This window comes from Jaculus jaculus, chromosome 9 (genome assembly GCF_020740685.1).
Source record: "Jaculus jaculus isolate mJacJac1 chromosome 9, mJacJac1.mat.Y.cur, whole genome shotgun sequence".
NCBI classification, from domain to species: domain Eukaryota; kingdom Metazoa; phylum Chordata; class Mammalia; order Rodentia; family Dipodidae; genus Jaculus; species Jaculus jaculus.
In genome coordinates this window covers 122,192,243-122,204,738 of record NC_059110.1, presented here as the reverse complement: position 1 = coordinate 122,204,738, position 12,496 = coordinate 122,192,243, and the positions used below count along the sequence as shown (strand labels likewise).

The 12,496-nt window shown below is 45.7% G+C and overlaps 1 protein-coding gene across 2 annotated transcripts in view; it reads left to right on the top strand.

Moving 5' to 3' along the window:
• The window catches only part of Mfsd11 (major facilitator superfamily domain containing 11), a 35,398-nt gene extending 23,929 nt beyond the window's left edge, over positions 1-11,469 (top strand). For both annotated transcript variants that reach the window (XM_045158018.1, XM_045158019.1), the window contains exons 9-13: positions 1,875-1,940; positions 3,465-3,590; positions 6,366-6,540; positions 10,292-10,427; positions 10,884-11,469. In XM_045158018.1, the coding sequence (XP_045013953.1) occupies positions 1,875-1,940; positions 3,465-3,590; positions 6,366-6,540; positions 10,292-10,427; positions 10,884-11,048 (668 nt within the window). In that variant the 3' untranslated portion in view covers positions 11,049-11,469. The remainder of the gene's footprint in view (positions 1-1,874; positions 1,941-3,464; positions 3,591-6,365; positions 6,541-10,291; positions 10,428-10,883) is intronic.
• The last annotated feature ends 1,027 nt before the right edge of the window (positions 11,470-12,496 follow it).

The following is a 12,496-nucleotide window of genomic DNA, read 5'->3' as shown; positions in this document are numbered from 1 at the left end:
TACAAATAAATAAAAATATTATTTTAAAAATTATTTATTTATTTATGAGAAAAAAAGGGTGTGCCAGGGCCTCTAGCCATTGCAAAGAAACTCCAGATGCATGTGCCACCATGTGCATCTGGCTTATGTGGGTGCTGGGGAATTGAACATGCGTCCTTAGGCTTTGTAGGTAAGCACCTTATCTACTAAGGCATCTCCAGCCAAAAACATTTATTTAATTTTTTGAGGTTTAAAAAACAAACAGCCTGGCCTTGAACTCAAGTGATCCTCTTACCTCTGCCTCCTGAGTGTAAATTAAAGGCCTGTGTCACTACAACTGGCCAAAAAAATTATTTTGAACTTTGTATTATGTATTTTACCTGGAAATATTTGAAAAGGATGGGTGAAATTTTAATATTGCTTATTCTCTCTTTGCATTCCCCTACCTCTTTGTCTTTCTATCTTTTTTTTCAAGGTAGAGTCTCACTGTAGCCCAGGCTGGCCCAGAATTCACTATGTAGTCTCAGGGTGGCCTTGGAATCATGGCGATCCTCCTATCTTACGTGCTGAGATTAAAAATGCACTCCCATGCCTGGCTCAATTCTCACTATATTTTAGTAGAGAAAAAAGTAACTTCTTTTACATAGAGCCAGGACAGTATGATTTATGTAAGTTGTGAACCAATAACCTAAGAAAATTAAATCTGAGTCCCTCTGTTTAGTGTATGAGACTGGTAGTCCTTTAATTATAAAAGGCGAGGCAGTGTGGTGATGTACGCCTGTGATCCCAGTTCTCAGGAGGCTGCGTCAAGAGGATTATCTCAAATTCCTGGCCAATTGGGCCTACATCGTGGGTTCCAGGACAACCTGAGCCACAGAGTTTTTAGAAGTGCCTCATTCTGTGTTGCAACTCTCACCTACACGAGACAGAGCAAGGTGAGGTACCTGGAAAGAGCCTTCGGGTCTGCAGACAGGTCTCAGAATGCCACCCAGCCTTGGTGTTCTCCTCAGAGGAAGTCACTTCTCTGCCAGTTGTTGACTCGCTGAGTAGCCTAACCTTTTTTTTTTTTCTGGCATATGTTGGCACATATAGTATAGCACATGTGTGCAGATGCATATAACCTGTGTGCATGTGTGAAGAGGTCGCCGGAGAATGTTCAGTGTCCTCTAGCCTCTTCCACGAGATGGAGTTGCTCACTGAACCTGAAGCTGTTGTCTTCTCAGCCAGACTGGCTGCCCAGCAAAGCCCGTGACTTCCCTATCCCTGCCCGCTCCAGGACGGGTACCAGTGTGCATGGCCATGCCCAGCTCTTGGCGTGAGTGCTGGACATTGAACTCAGGCCCTCCTGCTTGTGTGGCAAGTGTTCTTACCTGCTGGTCTTGACTTCATGGCAGTCCTCCTACCTCAGCCTCCAGACTAATGGGCTTGCAGGCTTGAGCCATCACATCTGCCTATAGCCCCCCCCCCCTTTTTTTCTCGAGGTAGTGACTCACTGTAACCCATGCTGACCTGGAATTCAGTATGTAGTCTGAGGCTGGCCTCAAACCCATGGCAAAACTATTTCCTGTGCCTGCTGAGTGCTGGGATTAAAGTTGTGCACCACCATGCCAGTTTACCTGTAGCCTTTTAATCATATCTGCTGAAAGATTTCATTGTCCTATTGGCCTCTATTTTTCTCCCTCCTCTTCATGTTATAAGAACTGAAAACAGTGTATTGAGAAAAATGTGACTCTAGAACATATTTCAGCACTAGAAATAAATGTTCTTTTTACAAAGCACTGCCTTAAGCATTTTAATCCAAAAACTTAACTTATGCGCCCAAGTGTTTGTTTACTGGCTATTGATGAGGGATGTTTTGGTTGAAGCAGTGTTTCTCTACATTTTCTTTCTTGTAGAAAAGTCTCTTAAGCTATGCATCACCAAGGAGATGCTCCTTCTCAGCGTTACGACGGCCTACACAGGTAAGGGGGTTGGACGGCCTACACGGCTAAGGGGCTGTTGCTTGGCTTCACTTGATGAAGGTGGCAGAGAGGGCATCCATGCCTTGACCTGTGCTGCCACCTCAGAGGGCTTCTGGGGCTGGAGCCTCTGAGACAATCTTGTTCACATGTCTGGTACCTGCTGGGTCAGATGAAAGGCTGGGTCATTCTCCGTCTGACTGGGTGTCTGTCTTTTTCTTCACATCTTGTCAGGCCCCTGCTCCATTTATCTGCATGACCTGCTCCATGAGGTCTGATGGCTGACAATAGAAAGAAACTCCTTTTGTGCCGGGCAGGGTCTCTCATGTCTTTAATCCCTAGCACTTGAGAGACTGGGGCAGGCTGATCTTGAGTTCAAGGCCGCCCTGAGCCAGAGTGAGAATGGATGCCACAGGGCCTCTAGCCACTGCAGAGGAACTCCAGAATCATGTGCTACTTTGTGCATTTGGCTTTATGTGGGGAATTGAACCCAGGTTACTAGACTTCGCAGGCAAATACCTTAACTACTGAGACATCTCTCCAGCCTGTTTGTTAAATTCTTTGAGCTACACATTCCCTTATGATCCACAGTTTAAGAAGGTTTGGCTTGCTGGGCATGGTGGTACATGCCTTTAATCCCCACACTTGGGAGACAGAAGTAGGAGGATTGCCATCAGTTCAAGGCTACCCTGAGACTACCGAGAATGAGATCCAAACTAGCCTAGGCTAGAGTGAGACCCTAACTCAAAAAAACTAAATAAAAGAAAAATAAAAGAAAGAAGCTGTGGTTGGAATGGACACATAACAGTGGTAGAGCACTTGTCTGTTAAGTACAAGGCCATGGGTTTGACCAGTACTGTGTTAAGGAAAAGTTCACAACAAAAACTACTCTGAGCTGGGCCTGGGCATAATGGCACATGCCTGTATTCCCAGCACTCAGGAGGCAGAGGCAGGAGGATTCTCTGGCCTGGGCATAATGGCACACCTGTATTCCCAGCACTCAAGGACCAGAGGCAGGAGGATTCCCTATGTAGTGAAGCCAAGAAAAGTTCATTCATTGATTTCTCTCAGCACTGGAGGCTGGTGTCCTCACCAGTCTCTAGTGAGGGTCCTCATCTATCTGTCTTGGTTATGTGGTCACATGGCAGACACAGTTGGGGTGTTACATAAGCTGTCTGGTGTTCCTACCTAAAAGCACGCTAATCTCATCATGATGGGGGTTCCATTCTTGTGTTCTCCCAAAGGAAGGCTGTATCTCCACATGTCATGTTCAGGGTATTAAGAGTTGAGTATAGGAATTGGGGGAGGATATACCAGTGAGTCCATAGCAAGTGGTTGATTCCCTTTTATGGGTGACATAACACCAACTCTCTGCTTGGAGAACGGCACCATTTCAGTCTATGGGCATGTTTTATGTGTTTACTGTATATGTTTCTAGAACACCTACTACTAGACATGTATGAAGAAAAATACATGAAGGAGACTGAATATAGAGCAAAGTTAAATCAGATTTCTTTTTTCCTAAAGGTCTGGAGTTAACTTTCTTCTCTGGTGTATATGGAACCTGCATTGGTGCTATAAACAAATTTGGAACAGAAGAGAAAAGCCTCATTGGGCTTTCTGGAATTTTCATTGGCATTGGAGAAATTTTAGGTTTGTGGGTTTTTTCCTTTTTTGTTTGTTTAAATGCCTTTGTTAAAAAAAATATCAGGGCTAAACCTGGCATGGTGACATACACTTTTAATCCCAGCATTCAGAAGGCAGAGGTAGGAGGATTACTGTGAGTTTGAGGCCAGCCTGGGATGGAGTGAGAGACCCTACCTTAAAAACAAAAAACTAGGCCTAGAAGCTGGCCCTGTGGGAGTTCAAGGTCAAGATTAGCCTGGAAAATCAGCTACTCAGTCTGTGCTTCAGCATGGGTTTTGAGCATATAAGCATTTCAGCCCCACTTCAAGGCACCAACGTGAGCGTTAGGTTCAGATCAGGGAAGAATTGGGGCTGGGGAAGGAGGTATTGCAGTCAGCTTCACGTTGCTAGTAGAAATCACTCGACCAAGAGAAGCTTTTGGGAAAAAAGGGTTTATTTTGGCTTACAGACTTGAGGGGAAGCTTGATGGTGAGGGGGAAATGATGGCATGAGCAGAGGTGGACATCACATGCTGGCCAACATAAGATGGACAATAGCAACAGGAGAGTGTGTCAAACACTGGCAAGGGGAAATTGGCTATAACACCCATAAGCCCGCCCCCAACAATATACTCCCAGGAGGCATTAATTCTCAGATCTCCATCAACTGGGAACCTAGCATTCAGAACACCTAAGTTTATGGGGGAACCTGAGTCAAAGCACCACAGGAGGTCTGCATGACTAAGCATTCTTGGTCACAGTATACTCTGGCTGATCACTGTCTCAGTTCTCGACTCTCCTTCCACCCTCCTTGTCCTCCTGCCTCCGTGCAAATGAGCACCTAGAACATTAGGTACTGTACGTATGAGGTCTGAAAGTGAGCAGAGCAGTGTGATGCCTCTACTCTTTTAGCTGCCATCACAATGAAGACTGTGTGTGGGTGAAGGGAGGGGGATGAGCACCTTTAATCCTAGCACGTGGAACTTGGAGGCTGGTGGATCAGGAGTTTAAGTTCATTCTTGGTTACAGAGCCAGTTAAAGCTAGTGATCTCAAAAAAAAAAAAAGAAAGAAAGAAAAAGAAGAGAAAAAAACCTGGGTGTGGTGGCAAAAGTCTTTAATCCTAGCACTGGGAAGGCTAAGGTAGGAGGATTACTGTGAGTTTGAGGCCAGCCTAGGCTAGAGTGAGACTCTGCCTTGAAAAACGAAAACAGAGAGGCAATGAAGAAATTACAAACTTAGATTCACATAGGCACATCAGGATGCAAGTCCAGGACAAGTTGACTATCCTGGAGACCAGAAGTGGAGGACAGAAGAGCACAGCATAGGCTTTCTTCAAGTGAGTCCCAGGTCATCTTGGGCTAGATTGAGATCCTGCCTCAAAAACAAAACAAAACAAAACAAAATGGTAGTAATTGATGAGCTGTGCCCTTTGTATTTTGTTTCTCATTGTTTATTTTTCTGGCAAGCTATCGTTTAAGGGGGTGTAATTTTAGAGGTAGTAATTCATGGAGGAAAATTTCACAAACATTACTGTGTAGAAATATAACTAATTTTCAAGCTGGGCATGGTGGCACAATCGGAAGGCTGAGATGGGAGGATCAGTATGAGTTCCAGCCTGGGAAAGAGTGAGACCAAGCCAGGCGTGGTGGTGCATGCCTTTAATCCCAGCACTCAGGAGCAGAGGTAGGAGGATTGCCATGAGTTAAAGGCCAGCCTGAGACTATATAGTGAATTCCAGGTCAGCTCTAGCTACAGTGAGAACTTACCTTGTGAAAAAAGAGTGAGATCTTGCATCAAAACAACAAAACAGAGCTGGAGAGATGGCTTAGCAGTTAAGGTGCTTGCCTCTAGGCATAAGGACCGATGTTTGACTCTCCAGATCCCACCAGAGGCAGACACACAGAGGTGAGGCAAGCAAAACATATGCCCACTAGGTGGCGCAAGCATTGAGTTCTATGTCAGTAGATGAGTTCCTGGCACATCAATTCTCTCCCTCTCTCTCTTGCTTGCTCTCTGTAAAATAAAATTAAAAAAAAAAAAAAAGAAAAAGAAAACAACACTGAAGAGGCAGAGGTAGGAGGATTGACATGAGTTCAAGGCCACCCTGAGACTCTATAGTGAATTCCAGGTAAGTCTGGGCTGCAGCAAGACCCTGCCTCAAAAAAAAATTTTTTTTTTAAATTTTTTTGTTCATTTTTATTTATTTATTTGAGAGTGACACAGAGAGAAAGAGGCAGATAGGTAAAGAGAGAGAGAGAGACAGAGAATGGGCGCGCCAGGGCCTCCAGCCACTGCAAACAAACTCCAGACGCGTGCGCCCCCTTGTGCATCTGGCTAACGTGGGTCCTGGAGAATTGGGCCTCGAACCGGGATCCTTTGGCTTCACAGGCAATCGCTTAACCGCTAAGCCATCTCTCCAGCCCAAAAAATTTTTTAAAGCAAACAAGAGAAATAACAACTAATTTTGATACCTTGTTTTTTGCCATAATTATTGATGTTTGATCATCCTTTTGGTCTGCAAGTGTGAGATGTCGCAATTCTTTTTTTTTTTTGAGGTAGGGTCTCACTCTAGCTCAGGCTGACCTGGAATTCAGTATGGAGTCTCAGGGTGGCCTTGAACTCATGGCGATCCTCCTACCTCTGCCTCCGGAGTGCTGGGATTAAAGGCATGCACCACCATGCGTGGCATGTTGCAATTATTTGAGGATAATAGATACCTCTTGGCTCCTGGGCTACTCACAACTATTTAGTTATGTGATGTGTTAGAAATGCTAGGAGTGTCTCTGCCATCTTAATTTCCAGGTGGAAGCCTCTTTGGCCTGCTGAGCAAGAACAGTCGCTTTGGCAGAAACCCTGTTGTGCTGCTGGGCATCGTGGTGCACTTTGTAGCCTTCTACTTGATATTTCTCAACATGCCTGGAGACGCCCCAATTGCCCCCGTGGAAGGAACCAACAGCAGTGCTTACATCAGGCCCAGGTACAGTGGCTACCATTCTTCCAGTGAGCTGAGGGCCGGCACAGGAGAGGATGGCTGCATCTTGGAGATGGAGCAATAATGCTCTTCAGAATCTCTTATTGCAACAAGGTCGTCTTTCCAGTGTTAATGGAGCGAGAATGAGTTTAAGTAGGAATCCTTTGAGAATCCCTAGTTATTTTTGCAATGGTTGCTTTTAACCTTCCCCCCACTGACTGTCCTAATCTGTGAAAGAGCATGAAGAACCTCATCTGGATTTTCTCACTCTGCTTTCTGAGCAGTGAAATGTTCAAAGTCAGGGCTGAGGAGGGACAGAGGTACCAGGCGGTCTGCCAGCTGCTCAGTCCTTCATAGTGTTTATAAAAGTTTTTTTTTTAATTTTTTTTGTTTATTTTTATTTATTTGAGAGTGACAGAGAGAAAGGCAGGTAGAGATAGAATGAATGGGCATGCCAGGGCTTCCAGCCACTGCAAATGAACTCCAGATGGGTGCGCCCCTTGTGCATCTGGCTAACGTGGGTCCTGGGGAGTCAAGCCTTGAACTGGGATCCTTAGGCTTCACAGGCAAGTGCTTAACCGCTAAACCATCTCTCCAGCCCAATGTTTATAAAAGTTTTAAAGATATTGGATAGTTGCATTTGATTCTTTTTTTATTTAAAAAAATATTTTATTTATTTGCAAACAAAGAGAAAGAGAAGAGAGATAGAGAGAGTGGGAGCAACAGGGCCTCCAGCTGCTGCAAATGAACTCCAAATGCATGTGGCGCTATGAGCATCTGGCTTTATGTGGGTACTGGAGACTCAGACCCAGGTCATTAGGCTTTGTAGGCAAGTGCCTTAACTACTGAGCCATCTTCCCAGCCCCTTGCCTCTTTTTTTTTTTCTGTTTTTTTAAGGAAGGGTCTCACTCTAGCCCAGACTGACCTGGAATTCACTGTGTAGTCTCAGGGTGGCCTTGAACTCACAGTGATCCTCCTACTCCTGACTCCCAAGTATGCTGGGATTAAAGGCATGCACCATCATGCCTAGCTTTCTTTTTTTTTTAAACAGTATTTATTTGTTTGAGAGAGAGTATAAGAGCTCCAGGGCCTCCTGCCACTGCAAATGAACTCCAGGCACATACATCTGTTGGGGAATTGAACCTGGGCCATCAGGCTTTATAAGGAGCCATCTCTTTAACTCTAAATTATTATTATTTTTTTAAATATGTACTTGCGAGAGAAAAAGACAGGTAGATAGAGTATGAAAGGGTGCTCCAGGGCATCTAGTCACTGCAAATGAACTCCAGACACATGAGCTACCATGTACACCTGGCTTACCTGTGTACTAGGGAATCAAATTTGAATCCTTAGGCTTTGCAGGCAAGCGCCCTAACTGCTAAGCAATCTTTCCAGCCCAGCTCTGAATTATTTTAAAAAATTAATTTGTGTGTGTGTGTACATGTGTGCAAGAGTGAGCATGTATGTGCCATGGCAAGTATGTAGCAGTCAGAGTACAACTTTCAGATCCATTCTCATGGCTCCACTTCTTTTGAAGAAGAGTTTCTGTCCATCTCACTTGCTGTTGCTGTTTTGCTGCCCTGTGGGAACTTCTCCCGTGTGTTCCTTTCACCTCGCTGTCAGGGTGCAAAGATCACAGAAGCTACTGCAGCCTGCAACTCTTTGCATGTGGCCTGAGGATTGAAACGCAGGCTGGGTTGCAACTCCTTGCTCACCTAGCACATATAAGCAAGGCCTTGGGTTCAGTCCCCAGCCCTGCAAAAGAAAGTCCTTACAAACTTGAGTATTCTTGTAGCAGACAGCTTCAGGTTCATTGAGATGACCTTCCAGACCAGGCACAGTTATGGAGGAAGAGATATTTATTGAAGCCTACAGATCCAGGGGAAGTTCCATAAATGGTAGAAGAAGCTAGCCTGCCTTCCCAAGACCAAGCAGAGAGAGAAGTAAGCCAAAAGCCACACAGCACAGCACACTTCAGAAACTCCTGCTAGGCACACTGCATATCTGTAGATTGAAACCTGAAACCTACCACCACACCTTAAGATCCGCCAAGTGACACTGCCTCCAGCCAGGTGGCTGCAGATGCAAACTATAAACAAACAACTGAATATGTTGGGGGCCATCTGTTCTATTCAGACCACCACAATTCTTTTGTTGTCTGAAGTGGATTATAGTTCCAGAGTCAAACGTGGTAGGAGCTTGGCAGAGCTGGTCCCATTCAGCCTGCAGTGAGGAAGCAGAGAGATGTTTATCCTTTGTTTGTTTATTTGTTTTTTCCAGGTAGGATCTCACTTTAGCCCAAACTATATAGTCTCAGGCTGGCCTCAAGCTCACAGCAATCCTCTTGCCTCTGCCTCCTGAGTGCTGGGATTAAAAGCATCTGTCACCACGCCCAGCAAATAACACTTTTAAGCCATAGCCTTCTAATCCTTGTCTGCATGAGTTCATGGCCATCTCATAATGCAAAATATATTCAATTCAACTTCAAAAGTCTTTGTAGTGTTTAACATTTCCAACACTGTTTAAAGTATAATTGCAGTATATCTTCTGATACTCAGACAAGCTCTTAACCATGAGGACCTATAACATCAAAAAGCAAGTTGTAGGCTGGGTGTGGTGGCACACACCTTTAATCCCAGCCCTTGGGAGGCAGAGATAGGAGGATTGCCGTGAGTTCAAGGCCAGCCAGAGACTACATAGTGAATTCCAGGTCATCCTGGGCCAAAGTGAGACCCTACCTCAAAAAAAAAAAAAAAAAGTTAAAGGGCTGGAGAGATGGTTTAGTGGTTAAGGCACTTGCCTGCAAAGCCTAAGGGCCTATGTTTGACTCTCCAGATCCCACGTAAGCCAGACACACAAAGGTGAGGCAAGCACAAGGTTGCACATACCCACTAGGTGGCACAAACATCTGGAGTTCGATTTCAGTGGCTGAGGCCCTGATGTACCAATTCTCTCTGTCTCTCTATCTCTCTATCTAAAAACACCCACACACACAAGTTTCAGCCAGGCGTGGTGGTGCAAGGTTTTAATCCCAACACTCAGGAGGCAGATGTAGGAGATTGCTGTGACTTCAAGGCCACCCTGAGACTACTGAGACTACATAGTGAATTCCAGGTCAGCCTGAGCTAGAGCAAGACCCTACCTCAAAAAGCTAAAAAAAAAAAAAAAAAAAAAAAAAGTTATATTATGTACTTCCAACTTGCATTAGCACAAAGAGGTCAACATTCCCAATCTGTGAAGGGAGAGAATGGGATCATGGCAGGAGCCCTGAGGCCAGAACCCTGCAGCTCCATGTCTGCTGCCTGGGACTCATGATGGATCCTCTGAGCTCCACGAGGCTCGGGTAGCCCCACCTCTCCTGTTGGGCTGGCTGTAGCTTCTCTTGTGGGCTGGATCCACCTCTAGCTCACAGCTTTTCTTGGCAAATGCCCCATGGTCCTGGCATCTCTAACATCCCCAGGTCTCCATCGCAACTGAGAGTTCACCTTCACTGGTCTACTTGGTAGCCTCACACTGCTGAGAATGTAAAAAATCAGCCAGGCTTGATGACTCATCCCCGTAATCCCACCATTCAGGAGCTGAGGCAGGAGGATCACAAACTCCAGGCCAGTCTAGATTATCTAGTGAGGCTCTGTCTAAAAACAAAAGAAAATAGAACACAAAATGACTCTAGAATGATTTGGGGATGGTTGCTTTTACATTTTAAGTGGTTGTGGCAAATACTGGTACTACTTAGACTGAATCTTATTTTCTCCAGCAAAGAAGTGGCCGTTCTGTGCAGCTTTCTGCTGGGCCTGGGAGACAGCTGCTTTAACACTCAGTTACTCAGCATCTTGGGCTTCCTGTACTCGGAGGACAGTGCGCCAGCCTTCGCCGTCTTCAAGTTTGTTCAGGTAACCTGATGACTGTGTAGAGGCCTTTTCCTTCTTGCTTATATTTGTCCTGGTCACAACTATTGTTGCTTTAGTGAGAGTTGGGGACATCCTTTGAAAAAGATTGTGAGTAGAATCAGGAGATGCGATTCTCCCTCTTGCTTGGGTAAGAGTTTATGTATGTCCTGGTCTCTGCACTCAGATGACAGATTTTCCTTCCTTAGACACCAGGATCCCATTATCCCACCTGCTTATCACACAGGCAAGTGTGTTTCTCACTCTGTCTGCACACTATTTTACTATTTTGTTACTGCAGTTTCCAGCAGAGAAGGGAGCTGAGACATAGCCTACCTCGATGGTAACCTGCTGTCAGGAGAGCTCATGGCACAGTTGGTGGGCTAGTGACCAGTGAAGTCCCACCTCAGCAGGGCTGATCAGTCTCCGGGGCATTTTGTGATGTGTCTTGTTTATTCACAGTCGATCTGCGCAGCCGTGGCATTTTTCTACAGCAACTACCTTCTACTTCACTGGCAACTCCTAGTCATGGTGATGTTTGGTTTTTTTGGGACTATTTCATTCTTTACTGTGGAATGGGAGGCCGCTGCCATCGTGGCCCGAGGCTCGGACTACCGAAGTATCTGACGGAGGTGCCCTGGTGAGTCTGAGGAAGCCTAGCTGCTCCTGGCCTGTCAGCTTCACAGCAGCCCGGCTGCCGCTGGGTGTCAACATCACACGGTTAAGACTGCTAAGTCAGCCAGAGGTGGAACCAACGTTTACAGACACTAGCTGTTCACAGCCGGTTGGAATAAGGGAGTCCTGTTTTGTCAGTTGTCGTCATTGAAAGATGCTTTCACTTATCTGTCTCTGGTTCCTCCTAATCATGTTGTACAGTGCAAATGCTTGCTCCTCTGGTCCTCTCTGAAACTCCCCACCTGACTGGAAATCCCAGGCTGTGTGTCCTGGGACGACTCTTGCTGGATGTGGAGTTTGCTGTGCTGCTTAGTGATAGGGAGCCCCAGCCACTCCACCCGGGTGTCTGGCAATAAAGAGCAACATGCTGAAATGCAGGCTTTATTGGTTGCTTTATTTATTTATTTGTGAGCAGGAGAGAGAGAGAAGAGAGAGTGGGTGCACCAGGGCCTCCAGCCACTGAAAATGAACTCCAGATGAATATGCCACTTTTTGCAGCTGTCTTTACAAGGGTCTGAGGAATCAAACCCTGGTCATCAAGCTTTGCAGGCAAGTACCTTAACCACCAAGTCCCTGGTTTTTTGTTTTTTGAAACAGGGTCTTACTGTGTAGCCCAGGCTGGCCTTGGATCTGTAGCACTCTTGCTTCAGCCTCCTGAGTGCTAGTGATACTGGCTTGCTCCACAACTCCCACCTTAAAATGAAGCGTTTTTGTTTTTTTTTTTTTCGAGGTAGGGTTTCACTCTAGCCCAGGCTGACATGGAATTCACTATGTAGTTTCAGGGTGTCCTCGAACTCACAGTGATTCTCCTACCTCTGCCTCCTGAGTGCTGGGATTAAAGGCATGCGCCACCATGCCCGGCTCAGCCTTTTATTTTTAAATATGTGTTTTTTGTTTTCTTTTCCTGAGGCAGAATCTCACTGTAGTCCAGGCTGTCCTTGAACTCACAGTGATTCTCCTATCACAACCCACAGAGTGCTGGAATTGTAGTGAGCCATCATATCCAGCAATGTTTAGCATCTTCTGTTTTTAAAGCAGAGCCTCACTCTATCCCAGGCTGACCTGGGACTCACTCTGTAGCCCAAGCTGGCCTCACATTCACAGTGATCCTCCTACCTTAGCTTCCTGAGGACTGAGACTAAAGGTGGTACCACTCCTGGCTAAGTTTTTCTTACTTTTTTATTTTATTTATTTTATTTGAGAGAGAGAGAAAGGGATACAGAGAGAATAGGTATCCCAGGGCCTTCAGCCATGGCAAACAGACTACGGGAATGTACAACCCTTGTGCACTCATGTGACATTGTGTGCTGTGTCACTCTGCATCTGGCCTACGTGGGACCTGGAGATTCGAACGTGAGTTCTTAGGCTTCACAGGCAAGACCCTTAACTGCTAATCCATC